This window comes from Trachemys scripta, chromosome 3 (genome assembly GCF_013100865.1).
Source record: "Trachemys scripta elegans isolate TJP31775 chromosome 3, CAS_Tse_1.0, whole genome shotgun sequence".
Lineage (NCBI taxonomy): Eukaryota > Metazoa > Chordata > Testudines > Emydidae > Trachemys > Trachemys scripta.
In genome coordinates this window covers 157,810,417-157,836,117 of record NC_048300.1, presented here as the reverse complement: position 1 = coordinate 157,836,117, position 25,701 = coordinate 157,810,417, and the positions used below count along the sequence as shown (strand labels likewise).

Below are 25,701 nucleotides of genomic sequence, written 5' to 3'. Positions count from 1 at the left end.
TTTACTGACATTTACTGATTAAAAGCTAATCCTTCCAATCCTACTTATTCCTTAAGTAAATTGCCCCAGCTAAAGGCAGAAATGGTGTTGCAATTTGGGGTTATATATCTTAATCCACATTGTAAAACCTGTGGCAAGAACTGTGCCGTTACTTTGAAAATTAGCATCTCAGCAAATTATGTTGTCTCTTATTTGGCTTTAATCCAATTAAATATATATCTATATTTATCAATTTATCCCCGCATCTTATTGCTAACAGCCTTAGACTGATCCACAAAACAAACCGGAAAAACTACAGCCTTCAAAGCATCCAGTCTGACAGGTTCTCTCTAATTCAAGGTTGCTGTCTAAAGTACTGGATAGCCCAGGGTTGTCTACACAACAAAAGCTGTGTATGGGTAGCCAACCCACAAGCCTTGGAGTGGGCTAGCAAACAGAATACATAGCCAAGGTCCATGCTTGGCTTGTACTATCCATGGTAAAACCTGCACTGTGCTGACTTCACTACTGTTACCATGCTAGCTGGATTCAAGCTAGCTTGGATAGACTAACCTGTGCACAGCTTTTGCTATGTAGCATACCCACAATGTTTAGCATTGTCGTCATTCAGTCCTCTGTCAATCATATATTATTGCAGGTATAAATATTGTGTGATCTGTCTAAGGTATTTTTTCATAGTATTTTTTTTATATGCAAGGTTGGGTGAACGTATTGTACCTAAATTCAAATCTACTCAAAACATTTGTTTGAAAGTTCAATTCAATGTTATTGTGTCGAGGTTGCTTTTATTTATTTTGTAGATTTTATAGCCTTGGTGTTTAACAATATTGAAAACAATATTCAGTCCCAGAATTCTGACCGTTAAGATGTTAATTGAACTGGTCAAACCAAGTCAAATAAAATTAGGCAAGACTTTGTTTCTCTTTCCCCCTTCCTGGTACATCTGTTCTGTCTTCTCTTCCTTGTCCCTCCTCTTCTGACCCGTCCTTTCTCTGATCCTGTGTGCCAGCAATGGAGCCAGTTCCTGCTTACCCCACCCATACAGGCCCTGCCACTATCAGCAGAAACCCAGTTGGTACCCTCAAAGCCACAGATTGATTAGGTGACCCATGTTCATGGGTGGCAATAACGGGCCCGCTGTGGTTGTAGGGTGAAAAGGGTCATGAATAACCAAAGATTTTCAGGGAAAACTACCATGACAGATTTTCAAAAACAACAACAACAACAACAGGTAGCTGAATGGACTGGGTAAGATGAAAGTTCAATAGTACCTTAGGTAAGAATTTAGGGTGTGGGTGTAAAGAGACCCTGCCACCAAGGCCCAATTTCTCCAACTCTAAGAGCCAACATGATATCTATTAAAAAAGCTGTCTTCATGGATAAGTGAAGCAATGAACAGGTTATCATTGGTTCGAATGGAGGTCTTGTGAACACCAGGTTGAGGTTCCAAGTTGGAGTAGGGTCCCTAACTTTGGGATAGAGGTTGCCCCCAAACCCTTAATAAACCTTGAAGACATAGGGTGAGCAGATATAGAAAATCCTTTACTCAAGGATGAAAAGCTGATATTGCAGCCAAGTGACCCTTAATCAAGGAAACTAATAACCCTGATTTCTTTAGATCCTACAGGTAATCCAGGATGGCTGAGAGCAACAAGGATTCAGACACGAGTTGGTGGAGTTGACACCAATGGCTGAATCTCTTCCATTTTGCAGGTAAGTAAGTTGGATTGACTCCCTTCTACTGTTTAGTAATACTTGTTCTTCCGCAGAATAGGTAGATTCTATCGCCATGAACCATCAAGGAACCAGGCCCTGAGGTGGAGGATCCCTAGGTCAGGGTGAAGTAAATGACCTGCATCTTGGGAGAGGAGATGAAGAATGATCAGAGGCTTGACTAGCATCTGGACACACTGGTGAAGCAAGTAAGGATACCAAGCTTGCATCAACCAGGTCAGTACTATAAGGCTAGCCCTGGCTTTTTCCTATCAAATCTTGTTCATCATGCTCAGTGTTAGTGGTTATGGAGGAAACACACAGAATGGACCCTTCATCCAAGATAGGAGAAAGACGTCTCTCAGAGAGTGATGACCTAGCTCGTGAGCAAAAGAGATACTTTTTGTTCCTGTAGGTAATGAAGAGGTCCACCTCTGGAAGTCTCCAATTTTGGAATATACCATGGAGAATTGGAGAGGCCAGTTTGCATTCATAGTCCTGGGGGAATTGTCTGCTGAGAGTATTAGCTGTAGTGTTCTGAATACCGGGGAGGTAGACAACTAAAATTTGGATCTGAGGGGCTCTACACCTGTGCCATAAGTTTATTGCTTTGGCACTCAGGAAGCGGGACTTGCTCCTCCTTGTTTGTTGATATAGATCATGCAGGCCACATTGTCCACAATGATGTTGATTGATTTGGCCCTCATCAGGGGCAGGAAATGAAGGCAAGCATTCCTGACTGCCCTGGGTTCCAACAGATTGATGTGGTTTCCTGAGGTGACCATCTGCTCAGAGCGGTGAAAGTATTGAGGTGAACGCCCCATCCCAACAGGGATGCATCCATTGTCACGGTTATTGTTGGAGTTGGGCAAATGAAAGGAATGCCTGCACCAACACTGAGTTGACTTTTCCACCAATCTAGAGAGTTCTTTATATGAAGGGGAACTGCAACTTGCTTGTCCAAACTGTCTCTGTTTGGTGAATAGATTGTTCTGGGCTAGTCCCGGAAGCAACAGAGGCATGGTCTTGCATGCTTGGTCATGAAGGTGCAACCTGCCATATGACCCAGTAACTGTAGATAGTTCCTTACTGAGGTTCAAGGACTCCCTTGAATGGACCTGACTAGATCTGATCAAATTATGAATTTATCCATGGGAAGGTAGGCCCTGGCTGTCAGAGTTCAAGTACGCCCTTATGAACTGTGTTCTCTGTACAGGTTTTAACTTGGATTTTCTAACATTGCACCACGTTGAAAACCCAATTCCTGGAAAAGAGAAAGGGCCATTTGAGTGGATGACTGTACTGCTTCATAACATTGATCCTTGAACAACCAGTGGTTGAGGTATGGGAAGACTAAAATCACCTCCCAATCAAGGTAAGCAACCACTACTACTAGGACCTTTGAGAACACCCTTGGAGTTGAGGAGAGGCCAATGGAAAGTCCTTAGTATTGAAAATGTTCTTGGCCTATAGTAAAGTATAGGTATTTTCTGAGAGATGGATGTATTGCTATATGGAAATAGGTGTCTTGTAAATCAAGGACTGAAAAGCAATTGCCTGCCTCTAGTGAAGGGATTATAGTTGCCAGGCACCATCCTGAACTTCTGATATTTTATTAATTTGTTTAGTAGTTTTAATCCAAAATTTGGTCCTCACCCTCTGTCCTTCTTTGGCACAAGGAAATAACTCTGATAGAACCCATTTCCTCAGTGAGGAGCTGGGATCAGCTCTATTACTCCTAATTGAAGGGGAAAGTATATTTCTTGCCTCAGTAAAAGCTCATGAGATGGGTCCCTGAAGAAGGATGGGGAAGGGAGGTGCAAGGGAGGGAAGGACATACAATGGACGGTGTAGCCCGATATTATGACCTCTGTGACCCACTTGTCTGTAGTGATCTGCCTGCAAGCACGTTAGAAATGAGAAAGGCAGTCTTCAAAAGGGGAGAGGTAGGCTAAGGGTTATAGCTGCTGAACATGGGAGAATTTGAGCCCTCAACTGACCCATTAAAACTGTTGCTTCGATGATGATTGGATACTCATGGAAAGAGGATGAGCAACCCTCTTTCTCTGGAACTTATGTCTCTTCCTAGGGGGTTCAGTGGATTCATGAAACCTGGAGAACTGAGCAGGGTGAGATCTGGGCAATTTGTGGCCTACTAAATCATCTTTTATATATAACCAGAGATCTTGGAGTCTTTTAGTGTGTGAAGAGACTTGTCCATGGTTTCTGAGAACAACTTTCGATCATCGAAGGGGTGGTCCTCAATGGTGTTCTGAAGCTCTCTCAGGAATCCCAAGAGCTGGAGCCATGATGCCCTGTGAATAACTACCAGCATAGCAATGGACCTAACAGCAGTGTCTGTGGCATCTAAGGACTCTTGAAAAGATATCCTGACTAATAACTGACCCTCTGTAATGATGAGAGAATTAGGTGGTGGGTGAGAGAATAAACAATCGGAATCCTTGGAGGGAACATAACATTTTGTATCTGCCAATTTGCAAGTTGAATGAATGGTAGAAGGTGTTTGCCAGACACTCTGTGCTGTGCCAAGGAGCGCCTCATTAATGGGTAATGGAGCTCTAGTGGGTGTTGCTGTCTCCTAATGTGTTGGAGCTGGTGGTTGTGTTGCGACATACTGGGGTACAATTCAGACCAGTGTGGAGCTGTGTCACCCCTGCCCATGGGTGCCTTACAAAAGCCTTGCTGAAGTAGCTCCCAGCTGGGCTACTAACAAACAGCCTTCCAGCATGCAAGCCACACCTTGAGTGCCTATGTGTAACTGCAGACTTTCAGTTACACTCTGCCTCTCACCAGCCTTGGTTATACTGCAAGTGACCTCAATACACTCCCATTCACAGATTTCCCCCCAGAAATGTATGTCCAGTGCTCTCCTGGACAGTACAAATACATTAAGTCCACTATTGCTTAAGGGAATAATATGCCATTTTATTGTCTTAAAGTGTTACCTAAACACTTCAGCTTAAACACGCTGGATTAGATAAAACAGTAAAACAAGTTTATTAACTACTAAGAGATAGATTTTAAATGAATACAAGTAATACAAGGAGTAAAAGTCAAATATGGTTACAAGAAAAATAAAGATAAAGCACTTAGTAGTGCATAACTTAAACCAGTGGCTCTCAACCTTTCCAGACTGCTGTAACCCTTTCAGGAGTCTGATTTGTCTTGCGTACCCCCAAGCTGCACCACACTTAAAACGACTTGCTTACAAAATCAGACATAAAAACACAAAAGTGTCACAGCCCACGGTTACTGAACAATAGCTGACTTTCTCATTTCTACCATATAATTATAAAATAAATCAACTGGAATATAAATATTGTACTTACATTTCAGCATATAGTATATTGAGCGGTATAAACAAGTCATTGTCTGTATGAAACTTTACCATGTGTTGACTTTGCTAGTGCTTTTTATGTAGCCTGTTGTAAAACTAGGCAAATATCTAGATAAGTTGAAGTGCCTGCTGGAAGACCTCTGCATACCCCGGGAGGTACGCGTACCCCTGGTTGAGAACCACTGACAAACTATATTAGATTCAAGCAAAATGTCTCACCACCTTTTTCTAAGATGTTGAGCAGAGTCCTGCACTGTTTTTCCTCTTGTTGCTTCTATTACCCTATTGTAATTTTGCATTCTCTGCCCCCTAATTTCCAGCCCTTTGTCAAGGTCACATTTTTCTATACTTATATGTGGGCTTTTGTCGCCTGCCTCCTTTAAATCAAGTCAAAGCCCCCCCCCCCCCCCCCCGAGGGTTGGTGAATTGGTGTCAGAAGATGCTCTTCCCTTCTTTGGCGGGTGGACTCCATCTCTTTCCAGCTGTTCTCTTTCCCAGAACACGATCTCATGATTGAGGAAGACAAAGGCCTCCTGTCAACACTGTCTGCACAGCAACGCATTCATCACCAGGATTTGTCTGTCCCTGCCTGGGCCCTTAACCTCAACCAGCAGGCTAGAGGATACCACCACCTGCACTCTGGCTCTTTCATCCTCACTTCCAGAGGCCTGTAAGTCACTGCTGATCTGTTCAGGATCATATGTGGCAGTATCATTAGTGCCCACATGGATGAGTAGCATAGGGTGGTGGACAGAAGGATGGATGAGCCTTGGCAACCTTTCCATAATGTCTAGGATGCAGTATATTACAGTAATCGTTAAAAAATGTATAATGTTAATAAATACATAGGTTTGATTAAACAAAGTAGTTGTTCTTACGTGCCTGTGCTTAATTTGTGTTTTCGATGATTTACCTTCTAAAAAAATCTGGCATGTTTCGCACCCCCAGAAAGGGCATCTCACACCTCCAGGGGGGGGGTGCACCCCAGGTTCAGAACCATTGCTCGACAGCATGAGCTAAAAGCAAACTGGCTGTTAGCTAAGGCTGTAAAGCAGACTCATTTTATCTCTCTCTAAGTGGTCTCGGTGCCACTAGATGAGACAGAACACCACACCCTGGAGGTGTGTGGGTTACATTAGCACAGGGATTGGCAACCTTTGGCCGTGGTTCGCCGCTTCAGGCCAATGGGGGCTGCGGGCAGGGCAGCCAGCACATCCCTCGGCCCGCGCTGCTTCCCACAGCTCCCATTGGCCTGGGACGGTGAACCATGGCCAGTGGGAGCTGCGATCGGCCGAACCTGCGGATGCGGCAGGTAAACAAACCAGCATGGCCCGCCAGGGTGCTTACCCTGGCGAGCCGCGTGCCAAAGGTTGCCAATCCCTTCAGTAGCATATCATATCAGTCTTTATAGTCTACCAAAGCTAATCCAACTCAAATTACAGCTCCATGACGAGGACCAACTCCTCTAGAACAATAGAACTATCTGCAGCAAAGGAAAAGCTCACCTCTGCAGGAGACAGCATCTTCTCAGGAGCTACTCTGAGGCTGTGAAATAAACTTCACAGCAACTAAGGTCCATTGAAGATCTCACGACCTTCCACTCCAAGAACAAGTGCACATCTTTTTCGTTGACCTGACTTTTCTGGTATAAACAAACAAAAGAAAAAGAGTCCTACCAAAACAAAACTCTATACTGCACACACAATTCTCCCCTGAGAGAGAGGGTGAGAGAAAGAATGAACCACACATGACAGACGTTAGTGAGGTCACTTATTGCAGTACTGGCGCTCAGATATTATGGTGATGAGGGTGGGATAAAAACCTGTATAGAAGAGAATAGAAAGGAGGATAGAAATGAATTTGAGTTTGTTACACTGCAAAAAGCAAAATCTTGTATTTCTAGACAATGCATCCTCTCTCCACACTTCCTGACATCTCTAGTACATCACCTTTTCAATGACCCTCCACATCTCTCTCTCTCTCTCTCTCTCTCTTTTTTCCCATTGCTGTCATCCATCCTTAGTCTCCATTTCTCCCTCCCTCCACAATAGTGCCACCTTACAACAATAGTCTAATATGGGTTTAGAGGAGCAAAAACATCTTCATTCTGCAAAGAAATAACCCACAGTAATAAAACACCACAACCCAGCCACTGTTAATAACAAAAGCAATATATGAGAGTTATTTGATTGTTCCAAGTTCCTTATAGGGAGGTCAGTTAAAAGGAAAGTTCTCACAAGGCAGCCACCCATGGACTTCAATGGAATCCAGATTCTCTGCCAGGGATGTGATGCAGGAAAAGTTGCTGGGTTGTGTCCACTGGCAATTTCTCACATGTTAACCTCTGAAATGCCAGGAGAACTATGGAGCTATGTGCTGCTATCACATAACAATCCAGCAACAAGCTGAAATAAGGCATTGCTCAGCATACCAGAGCAGCTTGTGTCTCTGAACCGGCCATCACACTGGCAGAAATGGAGGGTGCAAGATGGAGGGCTTTTCCAATTCTAAAACGATCTGGCAGGAGGCTCAGGCCTGTTTCTTTGAGGCGCTGGTACCCCTGCAGAGGTGCTGAGCACTCCCAAATGCCACTGACTTCTGACTGGCAATTGAGGACACCCCACACCTTGCAGGATCAAATCCTAACTGCAAGGGACAAAACAGCAGATGACAGAGCCTCCAGTCCTGTAAAACTTTGCCCAAATGGTGGGCCAGGTTCACTTTGCTACCCCCTAGTCTGCTTCAGTAACACTAGCTCTCTTCATAACCAGGTAGATAGCACAGGTATTTCTTTTCTTGCCCAGCAGATCTATGCATTTGGGAATTCTGCTGCTAGCAAAGTCAGAAAACAGGGTATTCCTCCTGCAATTAGCAAAAGGTCCTGCCAATGTTTCATTCATATGTTCTTACTGTATAATTGAGAATCTGAGCCAGTCTCACCCTTGTTTACTTTACTAGATGAAATCACAGCTATATTATCGGAGTGTTACAGCACATGTTACTTGAACCAGAGTGAGACCTCAGCGGAGAAGCTTCTCCTTTGCATGGAAAACACAAAAGTGCTCATGCAAGGGTTTAAACTTTCACCATTGATGAAATACACAGTGTTTGTTAGCCAAAGCCTGCTTAAACTCACAAATCTCTCTGCATTATTAAAAACAGAAACAAAACCCTGGAAAGAATCAGTGAGCACAAGACCTCATTAGCTGGGCAAAAACAACACAACAAAGGGAAACAATATGAAAGAAAATGAGATTAAAAGGAAGGTTTATTTCTTTACTAGTTCATATCCCCAATGTTTAGGATCAGTCAACAGGTGAATACTGTGTGGGGCATTATGCTGTGAAAGGAAACTACAGAGAATAATCTGTCTGTCTCAGTAAGTAACCACATCAATGGACCCAAGGAGGCCTTTCAAATTCTGAAAGTGCTGCAGTCTGCCTAACAATCCCCTAGAGCATTATCTGAAACAATGAGCATCACGAAGGGCCACTTTTGACATACTGTGAGACATCCCGGACTAGCAGGCAGCTGTACAGTACAACCGTGGCAGAAACAATGGAGTCATTCTGAAGTTGCAAAGTTCAGCACGGGTTCAGGAACGGCAAAGCTCACCCAGTCTAACGACCATGTCTTTGTGGAAAGCATCATTTGTGTTTTTGTTACAGAGCAACACATACGGGATGGAAAATTGTTTGCTCATTTAAATTCAAAGTGCTGCAGGTTCACTGTAAAGCTCAAACCAATCAACCAAATGATGAAACTAGATTCAGTAAAGGAAATGCAGTAACTCACTGAGGAAAGGTAGCATGCTCTGCTGCTATTGGCCATCTTCTTCCAACGTTTGCTCAGATGCTGTGTTATACAATACAGAGAAAGTAAATATTCATTGGGCCCAGAACTTAAAACAACCAGTTTCCCCTGTTGTATGCAGTGTAGCTGTAGCCATGTTGATCCCAGGATATGACAGAGACAAGGTGGGTGAAGGAAAGCTCGTCTCTCTCAATGACAGAAGTTGGTCCAATAAAAGATATTACCTCACCCACCTTGTCTCTCTGTTTTCCCCTGTCTGCCTTCCAGGCAGGAGCCATTTATCAACAGCCTAAGGTCAACTGGACCTAAAAGACCCAACAGAAACAAACAATGCAATTAATTGTTCAAGCTTTTGGGGAATTCTGTTTACTGTAACTCATTGGGCTTCTATAGGACATTTGAAAAGAATGAGGTAACCCCTTCAATGACATAACTTGGAGTGGGTCGGGCCCTCTGGACACCTGGGGGCTGACTGCCCCCTGCCTTGCACTTTGTGTAGTCATTTATGTCCTTGTAAAGTGGGTGCATACTTGCTCCCATCAGCGTAAGTGACTAGAGAATCCAGAGTGAGTAGCATTTCGTAGCCACTTTGTGCAGGTGTCAAAGCAGGGGGAAATGTGGCCTTGCATTAATCTGAATTTCCTGCTGAGAGTCCTGGGGGGAGAGATGTTCAAAATGCCTAAGGGATTTAGGAGCACAACTTCCCATTAAATTTCCTCTGGTGTTACACTCTTTACGTACACTAAATATGAGTGTGACATGGAGCTTAAATGCCAACAGGAAGGGTGCTTCATAAATCTCTATATTTGGAGTGGTAGTTTCAAAAGTGCCTAAGCAAAAAATCCACTAGTTTTCAATCAAGCTGTCTGTTAACCCTAGCCTCAATTACTCAGATGTGATACTAGCTGAATCACACAACCCATTACCTCCTCCAAATACAAGGCTTATCATTACAAGCTGCAATTCAGGCAATTTACAAACAATCGTATCCAAAACAAAATAGTCACTGAATTACCAAATTACATTTAAGGTTAGAGGTCCCTATTTCTTAGGTGTAAGATCCAAATGCTGAGCATGTCTTAATGCAAGGAGCACCAAACTGCATGGAGAATAGCTCAGCAATGCTAGGCACAAAGCCTAGCCTAGATACAAACTATGTATAATTTGAGTTATTACAGCTCATGCACTGTCTCTGATTACTTTACCTCTTCTGCTCAGTTTTCCCTTCTGTAAGAAAACATAAAAACCTTATTATGGTCTGAACTGATAGCAGGCGCTATATTTAGGTTTCCTATCAGGTCCCTTATAACATATTCCTGATACCTTTTGTTCTAGGTTCTCTCACACTCCATTGTTTGCAGAAGGCCTTTGAAATTCTGCAGGGGGAGAGAGAGAGAGAGAGAGAGAGAAAGAGAGAGTGTGTGTGTGTGTGTGTGTGTGTGAGTGAGAGAGAGAGAGAGTGTGTGTGTGTGTGTGTGTGTGTGTGTGTGTGTGTGTGTGTGTGTGTGTGTGTGTGTGTGTGTGTGTGTGAGAGAGAGAGAGAGAGAGAGAGAGACCTTTTTTATTTTTTTTGCCCCATGACGTTTTGTTCAAGTCTGGCTGAGATAGGAACTTGTACAATTGCCATTTCACTGCTGTGATTTGCTTTTTTATCAAAAATTTGGAAGGCTGCCAAAATAATAACTGAACGCAAACATTTTAAAGGTGGGTCTATGCTACTGCCCAAATAGCAACAGCAGATACTACAATGCAAACACCTGGGAGCTCCTGTACAGCTATAATGAAATGTCAGCGGGAAGGAAGAGGGCTGGGCTGCACCAGGCTCCCTTTCCAGAGCATGGATATGACCCTAGAAGCCCATCCTGCATTTCTAGGATACGATGTGGAGCAGGAGCTTCCCACCTCCCAGGTTGCGGGGAGATTATATACACGAATTCCCAAGATTAAAGAAAATCATTTAGGATGCAAAGTGAAGCACTCAGAAGCTAGCAAATGCCATAATTAAGGTTGCCTAATATATTATTATGTAAATAAAGATGGTCTCACAATGCATACAAGGTAATTTTAAGTCACTCTCCCCCCATGCATGTATATTACCAGCCTTTATTTTGAGGTGCTATTAGAATGCCTAGCCCATATAATAATACATAGAGATTTTCATTCATAGAGCTCAACATGTTTTATAAAGGAGGGGAGTATTATAATCCCCATTTTACAGATGGGGAGACTGAGGCATAGAGAGGGGATGTGGCTTGACCAAGGTCACCCACCAAACCAATGGCAGAGCAAGGTAGTGACCCAGGTCACCTGAGTCCTCGTCCAATGTCCTAACCACTGGGCAACACTATCTCCCACAATCACTTTTTTTTTTCAACAGGACTCCTATCGCATTCAGTGCACAGAAGAGATACAAGATATAATGTAATAATATCAGCAAAAGACATACCTTTAGCCACCTCAGGGCCTGGTAGGATGTGCGATCAGCCGCCATTGCTGCAGCGGGGGTGGGGAAGGGGACACAAATGGGTAAAATGCATCTTTGCCCTGGAAGCTGTCAGAAGAGCTCATCTTTACCCAGTCTCTCGCTTCTCCTCCATTTCATTCTCCATTCAGTCAGACTAGAAGAAGTAATTTGGTGGTGGGGGTTGAGCACTTTCCCCTCTGTACTCCAGGACAGCACTTCACGCCTAGTATGCTGATACCAAACATGGGATATTTTCAAATTACTGAAAAAGTTGAAATGTGCCAGAAGGAAGGAAGGAAAGTGTCTCATCTGGAGTATTACAACCTATCCAGATAGGCTACTTTATAGTTAGTGATCTATATATACAGATAAAGTTAGAAGGGAGTTCTACTCAAATTCCCCCCTTTTTTAATATTCTTTTCTGAGCAGCTCAACCCAAACTCAGATAAATACCCTTTGGGTAAAAACATTAAGTTTGAGAAATGATGCACACAGCAATGGGAGTGAAAGCTGACAATTCTTCATCATCATTCAGCAGAGAGGAAGAGTGGCAGAGTGACTAGGTCACTACCAGGGGTGCTGGGACAATTTTTATACTGGGGTGGCTGAGAACCATTGAGCCAAACTGTAAACCCTCTCTATGATGGAAACCACTTCAAGCCAGGGGGTGCGGCAGCACCCCTAGTTTCAGAACCTCTGGCCACTACTGTGGAAGCTGGGAGATGGGGGGTTGAGTGCTTTGCCACAGGCTTCCTGTTTATCTTGAGCAAGTCACTTAGTGTCTCTAAGCCTCATCTCCCTATGTGTAAAATGGGGATAAGAGCCCTTCCTTAACTCAGAAGTATTGCGAGGATAAACTTAAAATGGTGAGGTGCTCAGATACTCAGGTGGTAGGAGCCATGTAAGTTCCTAAGGTAATTAGACTTGTTCCTGATTTGTCTTCAGTGCTTTGGGGCGGAGGAGAAGTGATTGAGTGGGCAGCAGCAATAGGGCAGGTCAGATGGGGAAAGCTAATGCAGCACAGGAGAAGGTGAACTGTAGTGGTGCGGGAATAGATGTATCTATTCCAAGACCTGCTGCAGCAGGAATTGGATTGCCACTACACTCATTATCTGTAATATGAGCATCCCGTCTTTAATGATTATCTGTCTCTGATATCCATGTAGTTTGGAGGGCCCACTCTTGCCATGCTTTGTGATAGCCAGCAATTGTGCCTGAGCACCCTGGCCTGAAGTCTCCTGTCTGATGTGCACTCACCCCACTTCTTGTGAAAGCTGTTTCACTACCTGGCAGAGATACAACCGGAACCACTTACTCAAATTCCTTTGCTTATTTGGTCCATTTGGTTCTGGAGTAGTTGTTACACCTGCTAAAGGAAGGACTGAGGAAGTGTAGTGGAACTTCTTCCCACCTTGTATCCTCTGCCTCTTCCCTAAGGAATCAAGGCTCGTGCTTGCTGTGTTTTCTCCTCCATTCCTCTGTTAGGGTTTTCTATAGACGTGCTTACCTAGCTCTGCCCCATAACCATTACTTCTGGTTGGACGGCTATGCACTCACACTTGGAGTTTTGCCACTGACTTCAATGGAGCCGGGATTTACACTGCTTGAATTTTATTATATTCTTCCATCTTTTATGAACTTTGATTCTGTGACTCAACTTCTGTACCTGCGGTACGCCCATGTGAGAATATGGGCAAGATCAGCTTAGGAGTTGATGTAATCTTACATCCCAACTGCACACATGATCAGAGTCCAAATAGCATCACCAATAGCTGCAAGTAATTCTCAGCTATAACTTTGAATGGCAGGCTCACCTGAGAGGTGGCTCACTTCTGACCAGGTTTCCATCGAGGACTGGGCATAGCTCAGTTCTGCCCTACAGAAGGCACTCTAAGGGCACAGAGTTTTCTTGTATAGAATCCCAGCATCCCAGTGAGTTTTAACTACTTGGCCAGGAAACCAAGCCCACGTTTCCAGTGGCAACTTATCGTGTCCTTAAAAGGCAACTGAAATTTCTAGGAATTTAGTTAATAGTTACAGTAACATCAGTCTGTTAGTTCTGCAGTTGTTTATGGGAAAAGTTCCATCCATTTCCAATTAAAACAAATGACCGTTACGGTTATTAAAGCAATCTTTGAATAGCAAAATTAATTCAAAAATTATTATTTGACACTATCCTAGCCCCACTCCCTTTCATTCATGGCACAGTGGTGTCATACTCTAATACAAAGAAAATAACTCTCAACACAAAATAAATTACATATAATTTCATGTTACTTGACAGGTACAAATTAATGTTTTATTAAATAAATACAGTAGATGACCAAAATTTGACTGCTGCAAATGGAAAATTACATTAGCGTGTATGATTCTAAGGTAATTATTGGTCATTTCAAATGATTTATTCCCTAAAACATAATGCAGAACACTAGTTCCCTGTGAAATAAAGAAATACAGTGGCAAGAAAGTTAAGGGACATGTTTTATTTCATAGCTTTCTGCAAGCAAAATTGCTTTGATACAAAATGAGTTCAATGATACAGTGCTACCGTCCACTCAAGCAAAAGAAAACCTCACATTTACATGAATGCACTTTATATTGAATTCTTACAGTATAGTAGTTCTAATATCCAGAGTGTGTCTGGCCTCATTTAAAGCAATGGCACAGAAATGCTGCAAGATATTGGAGTATTGTATGACTGGCAAGTGCTTAAGTAACTTTCTGTGAGTTCTCCAAGAGATGCTGCATAAATAATTGTAGTGTGAATGTGTTTTTTATTCCTTAGTAAGTCTGACATACATCATTTAGTGTTCGTTTAGTTAATTCAAAATGTGTAATTGTGTCTTTTGGCTTTTTATTTTATTTTTTTAAAGAAAAATCATGAGGTATCCTTTCCTGTTAACTAATGATGGAGTGATAGGCCTATTTGACTGAGGTTGCAGAGACTTGACTGTACATTCAGTACACTGCACATTTGGGAATTGTTTTAGTGTACTTTCTACACATTACTGTGTGCAGTTGTTAGTTTACATTAAAACTCTTTCCCCCTTCACATAGGATATGGGATAAACAAACAAACAAAATCTGACAAAAATTATACACACAAAATAAAAGGACAAATACACAAATAAGGCCATCTGCAGAATTAAAAATCCACCTCTTGCAATATTTCACAATAATTTCTACATAATATTTTACATCTTACAAACTTAAATATTTAATGCACAAGGCAAAGACCTTTACGGAGCTGATCACATTATCTCTTGGAGGACTTGTCCAATTTGCTGACTGGTGGCCTCCTTTGGGGAGTTGGAATTTTGGAAGGCTTGCCTGATGCTAGCCGAGATCCTGCTCGGGGCTGTGGTCTGCTTGCATTGTGAACAGTCTCTGACATATCTGAACACACAGACTGGATTTCTGAAATGTCAAAGTCAGATGCATCACTGCCTCGGCGGCTACTTGACCTACTGCCAGCCTTGCTTCCTGCTCGGCTTCCAGGTCTACTTGGAGTCCTTCTGGTGTCTGTAAGGAGAGGGGAAAGATGTCCATCGGCATTAGGGAAATGGGGTTGAACGAGAGACATTTAGTAGGTGTTTTTACACACTTAGGACCTTAAATATTTCATAAGCCACCCTGGAACTCCCACTGGCACACAGGAAGTGAGGTCAGTATGTACCCTCAGGAAAAATATGTAAGGTCTGATCCTCCAAGCTGCCTGTGCTTAGCACTGCTGCTTGAGGGATTGCATGGCTGGCTCCTTATGGTGAGGAAATGAGCACAGAGGCAAACATTCTGCTAATCCTAAAACAGGGCATCTTTCTGAAACTGGCACTCTAGCTCATGTAACTTGATGCACAAGTTACTGGTGAAATTCTTTGACCTGTGTTATGAAGATCAGACTAGATGATCCATATGGTCCTGACCTGAAAATCTATGAGTCTATAAAATAATGCTATTTCTCCTAATAAAGAGAAAGGAATGTGTGATTAAATACTGAGGTGTAATAAACTCAGCTGCTAGCTTTTCTCATAAAAACATATTACCCTGGCAGCTTCTATCAACTCATTAGTCTTGCAATATACCCTGGCTTTCTAAGTTTTTCCAAATCTAGATGCAGTCACTCTCCAACTTCTACATGCTCATCAGGAATTTTACACAGGCAACATGGATACTGCAAAAGAATTGCCCACCCTTTAAAAAATGTGGGCCTCTCTTCTGACTTATGTATTAAGCACTAGCAGAATTGTAAATTGCTTCTTCACTCCAAGGATATACAGTTGTAAGACACAATGTGCTACTTGTACCTGGGAAATAAACAAACAAGCAATAAGCCATGCAATATGTTCGTACTGTTTAAAATGATTTCCTTCTTTCCAGTGGATGAATGAAGAAATCAATGTATAGAAGGCCTGATAAAGTGAAATCTTGCTTATTCAATACATGCATGACATCTTTCATTCGTGTCAATGCAGTTCATGTGTCAGGTGGAAAAATCACAACAAGAATCTTAAATGGAATAAAGTTATATAGAGTTAAAGTTTCATTTTAATTATTAAAGAATCAACAAATCTGGCTTACTGTAAGTGCAAAGAAAGCCTGGTCTAAACATGTGTATTAAACTATTTCTTCTTGAAAATGGTAACAGCTTAAAAGATAAGAACCATTTGGGTAGGATTCTCCAGTCCTCCTAAATCCACTTTGTACTCTGCAAATGCTGAATGCAGGTGGAAGTGGAGCTGCTGCCTCCTATGCCAACCACCCAACCTCATTCCTTGCATAGAGGTGTGCTGGGGGCAGCAGGGCGGAACAGAGCTCAGATACTCCCATTTATCCACTAGTGTAATATCCTTGAGGGCCCTTACACCAGTGGTGTAAGTTGCAGGGGCTCCTCTGTGACTCTTATTTTCATCAGGGCCATGTGGCTCATGATCAGGGGGCCACAGCTAGATCCCTGATGGCCAGCCACTCTCCAATGCATCTGAGCTCTGCAAGGATATAGTTAAGAATCTGCTCTTTTGCTTTTAAGTATTTCCTTAGTGGCTGCTTGGGGAACCATTATAAACTACAGGTGTTGCAATTCAGACATTAGCACAAATGTGCACATCACATATAGAAATCATAGAATCATAGAGTATCAGGGTTGGAAGGGACCTCAAGAGGTCATCTAGTCCAACCCCCTGCTCAAAGCAGGACTAATCCACAACTAAATCATCCCAGCCAGGGCTTCGTCAAGCCTGACCTTAAAAACATCTAAGGAAGGAGATTCCACCACCTCCCTAGGTAACCCATTCCAGTGCTTCACCACCCTCCTAGTGAAAAAGTTTTTCCTAATATCCAACCTAAACCTCCCCAACTGCAACTTGAGACCATTACTCCTTGTTCTGTCACCTGGAACCACTGAGAACAGTCTAAATCGATCCTCTTTGGAACCCCCTTTCAGGTAGTTGAAAGCAGCTATCAAATCCCCTCTCATTCTTCTCTTCTGCAGACTAAATAATCCCAGTTCCCTCAGCCTCTCCTCATAAGTCATATGCTCCAGCCCCCTAATAATTTTTGTTGCACTCCGCTGGACTTTTTCCACATCCTTCTTGTAGTGTGGGGCGCAAAAATGGACACACCAATGCTGAATAGAGGGGAATGATCACGTCCTTTGATCTGCTGGCAATGCCCCTACTTATACAGCCCAGAATGCCGTTAGCCTTCTTGGCAACAAGGGCACACTGTTGACTCATATCCAGCTTCTTGTCCACTGTAAACCCTAGGTCCTTTTCTGCACAACTGCTGCCTAGCAACTTGGTCCCTAGTCTGTAAGAGTGCATGGGATTCTTCCGTCCTAAGTGCAGGACTCTGCACTTGTCCTTGTTGAACCTCATCAGATTTCTTTTGGCCCAATCCTCTAATTTGTCTAGGTCCCTCTGTATGCTATCCTTACCTTCCAGCATATCTACCACTCCTCCCAGTTTAGTGTCATCTGCAAGTGATGACTAAATCTCTGTTTGTCCCCAGGTATTCTCTCCAGTGGTGGCAACCCTTGCTGTGTGCATTGTATCAAGTTCTAAAATCAAAGCACTCACCTGCAAACTGCGCTCTAACTCTGGTAGCTGCTGTTGATATTAGGCTGTTGTCTTCTCCAGAGTGGAAACCTTTCCCTGACAGATATCCTGGCAGTCTAAGTTTACTCCCTTGTATTGGTGTTCCCTACATAAGACAAATACAGTTGTTTCATCTGTCATCATGGAGATGTATTGAATGGCTTTGAATTTGGAATTCTATTATCATCTTCAGAACATGCATGCCAAATACAAAGTCTTGGCTGGAATCATCATTTAGTAATGAGAATAATTTGAACCAGTTTTTTACCATGTAGTGCCTAAAAATCATTAGCTATAAAATCACAGTCTACTTAGCATCAACATTATAACATTCTTTACATATGTATCAATGTATTTTTTTTTAAAAAGATGCTACCACTATATATTTTAATTATCTTAGCATATTAGGTTAGTTGAGGGTACAGTACTTAGCATATTACTAGAGAGAAGAAGCTTCATTTTACATGCCTATCTGGCCTAAACCATCTGCCCACAGTTATATGTGTGGAATGTTTTTGTTTTCATTTAAAGATTTTGGTGCAAAAAGCACAGACTTATGAAATTTTTAAAACCCCCAGATCACCAGAATTTGAACCTCTTTGCACCAGAGCAGAAGAAAATGTGAGACCCTAATTTAGTTTAAAAATAATTGTTTTCTCCGTGGCCTTATGTTGTTTACAATGTCTCTACCCATAGTCTTGTATTGCTGGTTTTCTAGCTCCGAACTAGTAGGGGCCCTGCAGTAACTCTTCTGTTGGTGGCCTGCCCTGGATGAGTTTGTTTTATTTATTCAGGGGGAGATAAGGCACAACTGGAGTAGTTCAGCCAATTGCCATTTATGCCTTATTTAATAAAATCTGCACATCACACCAGCTACTAGGGAAAACCACAACAATCATTTTGACTCAGTCAACATAAAAGGGCTCACACACTAAAACACTATGAATGCCTGAGAAATGCATTACCTCCTTCAGTTATTTGTCCCCACTGCAACCTCAAAAGCATTGGGATTTGAAACATTAATTTAAAAAAAAATCATTGAAACTATAGACAGCACATGCAGCAGCTGGGAGATGTAGTAAAGGCCATTATAGCTCTATCTCATACACACCACTGGCCGTGGAGACACCATGTAGCATCCCATTACTTCACCAGGGAGACAAGAAAAGACAAGTCAACCCGCCATCCTGGAAGGCTGCGGGGACACTATCACTAAGAAATAAAAGAATACCTTCCTGCAATGTTTTTCCAGTCACTGCTAGAGGCAATCATCACATGTGGAAGTTCTTAAATTAATGCCACGGATTCTCATTTGATTGCAAATTCAGCAAAAACATGACCTTTCATTGGTCTTCCTGTACTACAAATTCCTTCTCACAGCTGTGATTTTAAGTACCATCAATTAACCTTATATGGATATTCAGTTAACTAAGGGACCAAAGGAAATGAAAGCAAATGTATTAGAAATTAACAGCTGTTTAAATTCTGAACTATGATTAAATCTTTTTTAATATTTTAAAGCAATAGACCTAAATGTGTACAGTAATATATAGTATTACACAAGGAATGAGTGAAAAAGACCTCTATATGCTTTATGCATCACTGAGCAAAGCCATACAGAGTTATGTGAATTTAGCATTGAAAAGTGCCAGGCTGACAGCATTGGATGCTGAAGTCCTCTATTTATGTCCGGAACAGATATACCAGAGGCAGTGGTAGTGCCAGCTTCCCCACACTAACCCATCAACGTGCCTTAACCCTGACCTAGAATGGAGTGAGAAGACAATTTGGGGTCTGATCCAATTGGAGTCATTCCACTGATATCAACTGGTATTGGATCAGGTACTTAGGTTCCATGTCCATTCGAACCAGTCTGACTGCCAACATGGGTGCTAATTATTACTTTGCTAGTGGGGTTTTTTGTAATGTGCACAGGAAACGAGACCATCAAACTCATTTTCCATGAGTCACCAGACCGTGATCTCATTATAGCAATTGTGGGTCATTACCAACGTAAGCTGAATTTCAACTGCTGAAAGGATCCAATTACCAGTCTCCTATGCCATCCTGCTCACAATGGAGTGGCATTTCCTCAGTCAGTAACTTCCTACTGCAGATCATAATTTATTAATCCCATGTCTGCATAGTATGAGTGCACAGTACACTAGAAGCCCAGAGGAAACAATGTTGTGAAAGGAGTTCATGAAATGCCATCCATAAACCAAAGTGAAAGGTAGGGGGATTTTTCTAAATTTCAGCATCACAACTGGTATCATATTAATTGTCACTTTAGAGCTTAATATTATTGATCATTTATACTTTAACAATATACTCATTAAAGAATCATAGGGAGAGTTTTCTTAAGACTCTAATATATTAAACAGACTGAATAAAAGATCAGTTGACGTTTAGAAAAAAGGATATAAAAATATTTGACAGAGGTCTAAAAGAGAGTATTAATATGCAAGGTACAGTGCAGCTGTGCAAAGAACTGTAATGACTGTTAGTGAGTTCATAGTTTTAGTGAAGGAAGTTCATTAGACTAGAATCTCTGTCCTTACTGTACCTCTGAAGATGACCCTTGATATTCTGAGGACTCTGATGGTTTAGAAGGAGTTGACGTTTTGCTGTTTGTCAACCATGGTTTACCATAATTGCGTGTTAAATGATGGGGTGTCTGTATGAAACAATGGCAAATCAAAATATGAAGGACAGTAGATGGAAAACAATGTATTGGAGAGGGATATCCAGGGTACGGAGACCACATTTCACAGTTAATATATATAAAAAAAATCAAAACAAAGCAGAAATTGATGACAAACAATCCGTAAAAAGAGGATGTATGATTTATTTCTGAAATGCAGTGGAGAGGTGCATATTTGCTCCTTCAAAATGCATTCTTTGTTTGCTGATTTACCCACATGGCACCATAAATGTAAGGGAGTCTTTTCCAGTGTTGCAAAAGAGCAGCAAGTGTGAGAACAACACTGAAAACACTCCTCAAGAAGATAAAGAAAAATATAGATACTTCTTTCCTATAAATTCTCTTTTTTGTTAACAATGTTTAAAACAGGAACAATCTATATATATCCCATTCATTGATTAATGCAGCGCCATTTATTTAGTCATACCTTGGGTGTACTTGTAGCAACTGCTTGTGGTGAAGCTCCCTGGCCAGCCTGACTTGATATAGAAGCAGATCTGTTGGGAGAAGCACCCCTTGAAGAAGGTCGTGATCTACGACCTCTTGGACGGAAAGCAGCCACGTTCTGACTTGCAGCATCTGCCAAAATGAACTTTTCACGCAGCTCCATGTTTGTCCTCCCTTTAGCTGCAGCACATCAAAGAGAGGGGGCAAGAAGTCAGCTATGCAGATCAGTCACACGTCCGTTTGTCACCTCTTTTGTCATGCCATCTCCAGCACAGTATGACAACAAATAAAATGCATTACTGCGTAATGCATTCATTTCGGACACACGACAGTTCATGTGTAGAACATGCTTATTCTAGCATCTTAGGCTAGCAGGAATGAACCACTGTCAAAGGAAGTCAGCATGATAATGGAATGCTCAACATGCTAAGTCATTGTTAATCAACCAACTATTAACACATACATACAACCTAATGATCTGCTTAACTAACACTACAACTACTCATAATAAATAACACTTGCTTGGATGGTCCAGAAAAAACTGCCAAGTACAAATGGCAGGAAAGCAGCAAATATATTTATTCTAAACTATGCATTACTGTAGTTTGGCAACATGCAATGATGACCACAAAACCCAAGCTATAATGAGGTAATCGATGGCTAAGCACTCACACAGACATACAGGCACATACGAGAGAACGTTCCAGAAGAATCAGATGCGTAGCATGTTAATATTTTATTGTATCAGCATGAATGACAATTGTTTTTGAAACACTTTTCAAGAGTGTCAAAAAAAATGTAGCATGTAAAGCGTCAGCCCACGTAGAAAAATGTTAAGCCAAATGTGATGAGTTAAACATATTGTTAAAAATATACATATTAAAGCAAGAGTAGGAAAGAAAGGAAGAGAAAGACAGAGCAGGAGAGACGAAGAGAGAGGTTTGCCAACCTATGGTAGGCTGAGTGGTAATTGAAGAGTTTGATTCCGAACGTAACATTTTACTCCCATGATGATGAACTAGAAAAAATGACACAGGATATGGATCACATTAAAGAAAATTGTTAGCAGGAGAAGAAATTAAGTACAGCAGTTGCATATGCAAGAGACTCAGAACACCACGCCAAAAGACAGAACTCAATGTAAAAGCTCTCAAAGTGTTCCTAACCTAGCTCTCAAAGTTCCCCTAAGCAAAAAATAGTGCTTGAATAGACTTAGCAGCAGTGACAAGTATCCTTCTGTAAGAAAGGGGGGAAGGATAGCTCAGTGGTTTGAGCATTGGCCTGCTAAACCCAGGGTTGTGAGTTCAATTCTTGAGGAGGAGATTTCCATCTGTGAATGGCATCCACTGTTATTGCTTACGGGTTACTTTTTGGTCCCTGAAAGTTTCTTCTTTTTGTTTATGTTACTTACCCTACTGCAACAGTAACTACAAAATACAAGTGATCTATTTGTCTATTAAACTTTTATAATCCTGGGTCCAACCTAGCAGTTCTTAGGCAAAGAATGGGAGTGCTACCGGAGTAAGTCTGAAGATGAGCATGCTCCCTACTCTTAGTGACTTATCTTTTTCCTCACCTTTCCTATTCAATTGTTGTCTGATCCTATTACATTAGTTACTATACTCGTTACATAAAGAAGTACATAAAGTTACTTGCTTTTAACTCACTCTGAACAGGTACAGTAACTATTATAATTTTCTAACTTTATCACTCTTGCTACTATTTGTCTTTTACCTCAATTGGCTATTTCACCCTTTTCTCTTTTAGCTCCTGCTATTCCTGAGTCAGGCTTTAACTTCCTCTTGGCCAGAGAGAACCCACTATCCCATCGGGATGGGACTTCTTGCAAACATCCATCCCTCATTAAGCTGTTGCTAGTTTGTGAAGTAAAATCTGATAGAGCAACATGTTGTACACAATTGCCACAAGACAGGTGCAGGGTCACTCTCCAGTTCCCAGCACAGAGCTGCTCTTTTCGCTCTCTACGCAAGGCTCAGAGCTATAAGAAGGGCTACTGGGGAGAATGCCAGTGAGAACGCAGCATTGCACAAGCAGAGTCTGAGGACAGGATGAGTTCCTAGGTCAGTCCGACCTTGTGGCTGTGATTCTTTGGTTCTGATTACCTTGTGCTGATTTATGGCTTTAAAATGTCACTCCTGCTGAGCAGATTTTAAAAACTGTTGCTACATTTTGTTTCTGCTGAGTCATACAACCAGTGTACATGCTGTGTACTGCACTTAACCAAGCTTAATTCTTAGTTACACCAGTATAAACCTGGAGTAACTCTACTGAAGGCATCAGAGTCACTCTGGATTTATACAGATGTTATGGAGCTGCGTTTGGCCCTTAGGATTTTAAAATACACAAAACCAGAACTAGGAGGTATGCACTGAGTCACTGTTTAAATAAATAACAGGTGTTTTATACTGTTCAATTTCTATCCTGCAAAAAAAAATCCCAAACAGTTCTTGACAGTGACTGCATCCCATTAATGATTTTAATGTCCATTCTAAAACAACCTTCTTACATACCCCTGCAGGGATCATTTTTTACTAAGAATTCATCCAGTGCCATCCAGCCACCTCCAACACGAACCATTACTGTACTTCGCAAGATGCGAACAAGACGCAGCTGTTGAGAGTCACCAAACTGTAAGAAGATTAAACAAAATGCTTAGGTTTTCAATAGTTCTCCACACATAAAATATGCATTTCAGCTCTGATGGGTTAAAATCATCCATTCAAAATTTCTGTTTTAATTTCTAATCATTAGTAAACTCTTAAAATATGATTTTTTATGAAAACTGTCAATGCTGTTAGGATTTCAAGGTGAACACCACTGTATTAATCCATAGAAATATGGTAGGCTGCCAGGTTTAACTTTATGCTTGATTCTCAAGATTCTGTCTAATCTTGTGAAAGCAGCAAAATTAGTAATACAATAATTGGTTATGTTCTGCATTTGTATGAATTAATCAGCATAAAAACTTTCACTGAACTCTTTTTGCAATAGCAGGGATAGTTTTCAAAGATATGAAACTTTCAGCTGAAAAGTGTGGGAAAACTGTTCAAATGATAGATCAGTGGGCTAGAATTTCAGCTAAATCAGGGGAGCTTTACACTGCTCCGCTCATCAGCTGAGCACAGGAACACTTTACAGTCGTTTTAACAGCTCTAAGCCACCCTCCTGCCCAGGGCTGGGTGAAGGTGGCATAGCTGGTAAAAAGGGGCTGTGATTTTGGGTTGCTATATTGGCCCCTTGGGGCAACTGGTAGCTAGCACAAATTAGAACAATCTTGATCTGTGTGCAGAGCACACTCATGATTCACAAGAGCAGAAAGATGGCTTAAAACCACCTTCCCACCCCTTCTGTGTTGTGCGGACTGCTTATTTCGTGCTGCTGAAGACTGGGCCTAAAGCATAGTATGGTCTTGAAAAATGTTCAGTGTAGTTTGTATGAAATACCTTCAAAACCCTGCAGAATCCTCTGCACATCACTGGATCAAATTTGGATCAAGTCAGTCAGTAGTGACCAAAAGATATACCCTTCTCATTATTTGGTGGCCTGTGTGAAAACAGCTGGCTACTTTGATCCAGTTCCTACCAATGTCCAATCATCAAATAATATCGCCTTCAGAATTGGCACATCTGCTGGGAGTCTCTGCAGCCCAGGCCAAGCATTTAGTTAGCATGGGAGTGAACTAAGCTTTAACCTCAAAACAGGTTTGAAGCACTTTTGTTTAGTTGAGGGATTATTCTGCCGAGGTTTGCACAACTGTGACAACATGCTGTACTTGTTATGAGGAAAACAGAAGAGACTGTGCTTTCCAGTGTTATCAATCCAAAACCTTCCACAAGATCTAAATTAATTTAACACTCATAATTTCATGAAGGATCTCACAATCTCATGAAAACGGAACCAGAGGGATCCAACACCTTCTAGTTGATGGCACATGTTTAATTTGATATACAATTCAGAGGCCAAATCCCGATCTCTGGTCTGCATGCATGCAGAACCTCGCTGAAGTCAATCGTAATCAAATGCACACATTTTAGGTAGAATCTGACTGCTGGAGTAACTGTACCTATTTGCTCCAGTGAAGTGATGGAAACATGTTAAAGCCAAATCACACAAATGTGCTCCTTACTTGTTAAAAGACCTTTGGCACTGCTTAAGCAAAGTGGGCAAGAGAGGGCAAAAGGAATATTACTTCTGGGAACCAAACAATAGGAAGCTTACAAGCTTAATTTAATAATCAAAGAAAAGTGTGTTCTAAATGAGCAAAATGTAAATTTAAATGAGCTCTATGTTAGATTTTTTTAATCCATTAAATAACTTTATAATGAGGAACCATCTTCTTAGATATGTAGATCAATGAGAAAGCATGTAGCCCACAAGTCTACACTATTTTGTTTTGCCTGTTAAGTAGGAGGTTTCTTCTTATTCTTTGTGAAGTCTTGAAGATCCCCTGGCTTTCAGTTTTTAACATCCCATTTAGGCTCTGTGTTGCAGCCAGACTGAGGATGGATACTTCCTTTAAAACCTGTTTATACTGCAACTTGTTCAGCTAGCATGGCTGCTGACAAATAGCACAACTTCCAGTGTGCTGCTTCCATAATGATCCCATTCCAGATTTTTATTAAAATATTTGGGATACAGACTTTCTTAGGTGAAACAATAATAAATATTGACCAAACTTGAAATGAGAAACACAAGCAGTTTAATAAATGGGGTTATAGGTTGTGTAGTGTCAATGAAGAAAAAATTCTGCTCTTGGTTACAGCCTGCAAATCCATTGCTACCAAAACAGAATTTGGCCAAGCTTCGTTAGGAAATTTATTATCCTCTGCTGAAATAATGTTTTGTAGTTTCTTGCAGCAATAAACTTCAGTTAATCACATTAGATATTCTACTTTTCCTTTCTCAGACACAGGATGAGCATAGTTTTCAAAAAGTCTTATCAAATCAAGGCCCTCTCTTTCTATACATTAACTCATTTTAAAAAGTTAGGACAGAAGTAGTTTGGCAAAGGAAGGTGCTGAAGGCTACTTTTTGCTGAGCACACACTATGCTATAACAATCTCTGCCAACAACATTTTAAAAGCCAAGG

General features: G+C 41.5%; 1 protein-coding gene across 30 annotated transcripts in view; it reads right to left on the bottom strand.

The window, feature by feature from the left end:
• Positions 1 to 13,816: 13,816 nt before the first annotated feature.
• DST (dystonin) overlaps positions 13,817 to 25,701 on the bottom strand; it is a 539,328-nt gene continuing 527,443 nt past the window's right edge. For 10 of the 30 annotated variants that reach the window (XM_034766278.1, XM_034766268.1, XM_034766261.1 and 7 more), the window contains 6 exons: positions 23,123 to 23,240; positions 21,541 to 21,609; positions 20,572 to 20,771; positions 20,007 to 20,117; positions 17,423 to 17,546; positions 14,605 to 14,870 (listed from right to left, as the gene is read on the bottom strand). In XM_034766278.1, the coding sequence (XP_034622169.1) occupies positions 14,605 to 14,870; positions 17,423 to 17,546; positions 20,007 to 20,117; positions 20,572 to 20,771; positions 21,541 to 21,609; positions 23,123 to 23,240 (888 nt within the window). The other 20 variants (XM_034766279.1, XM_034766280.1, XM_034766262.1 and 17 more) reach the window with 7 other exon arrangements.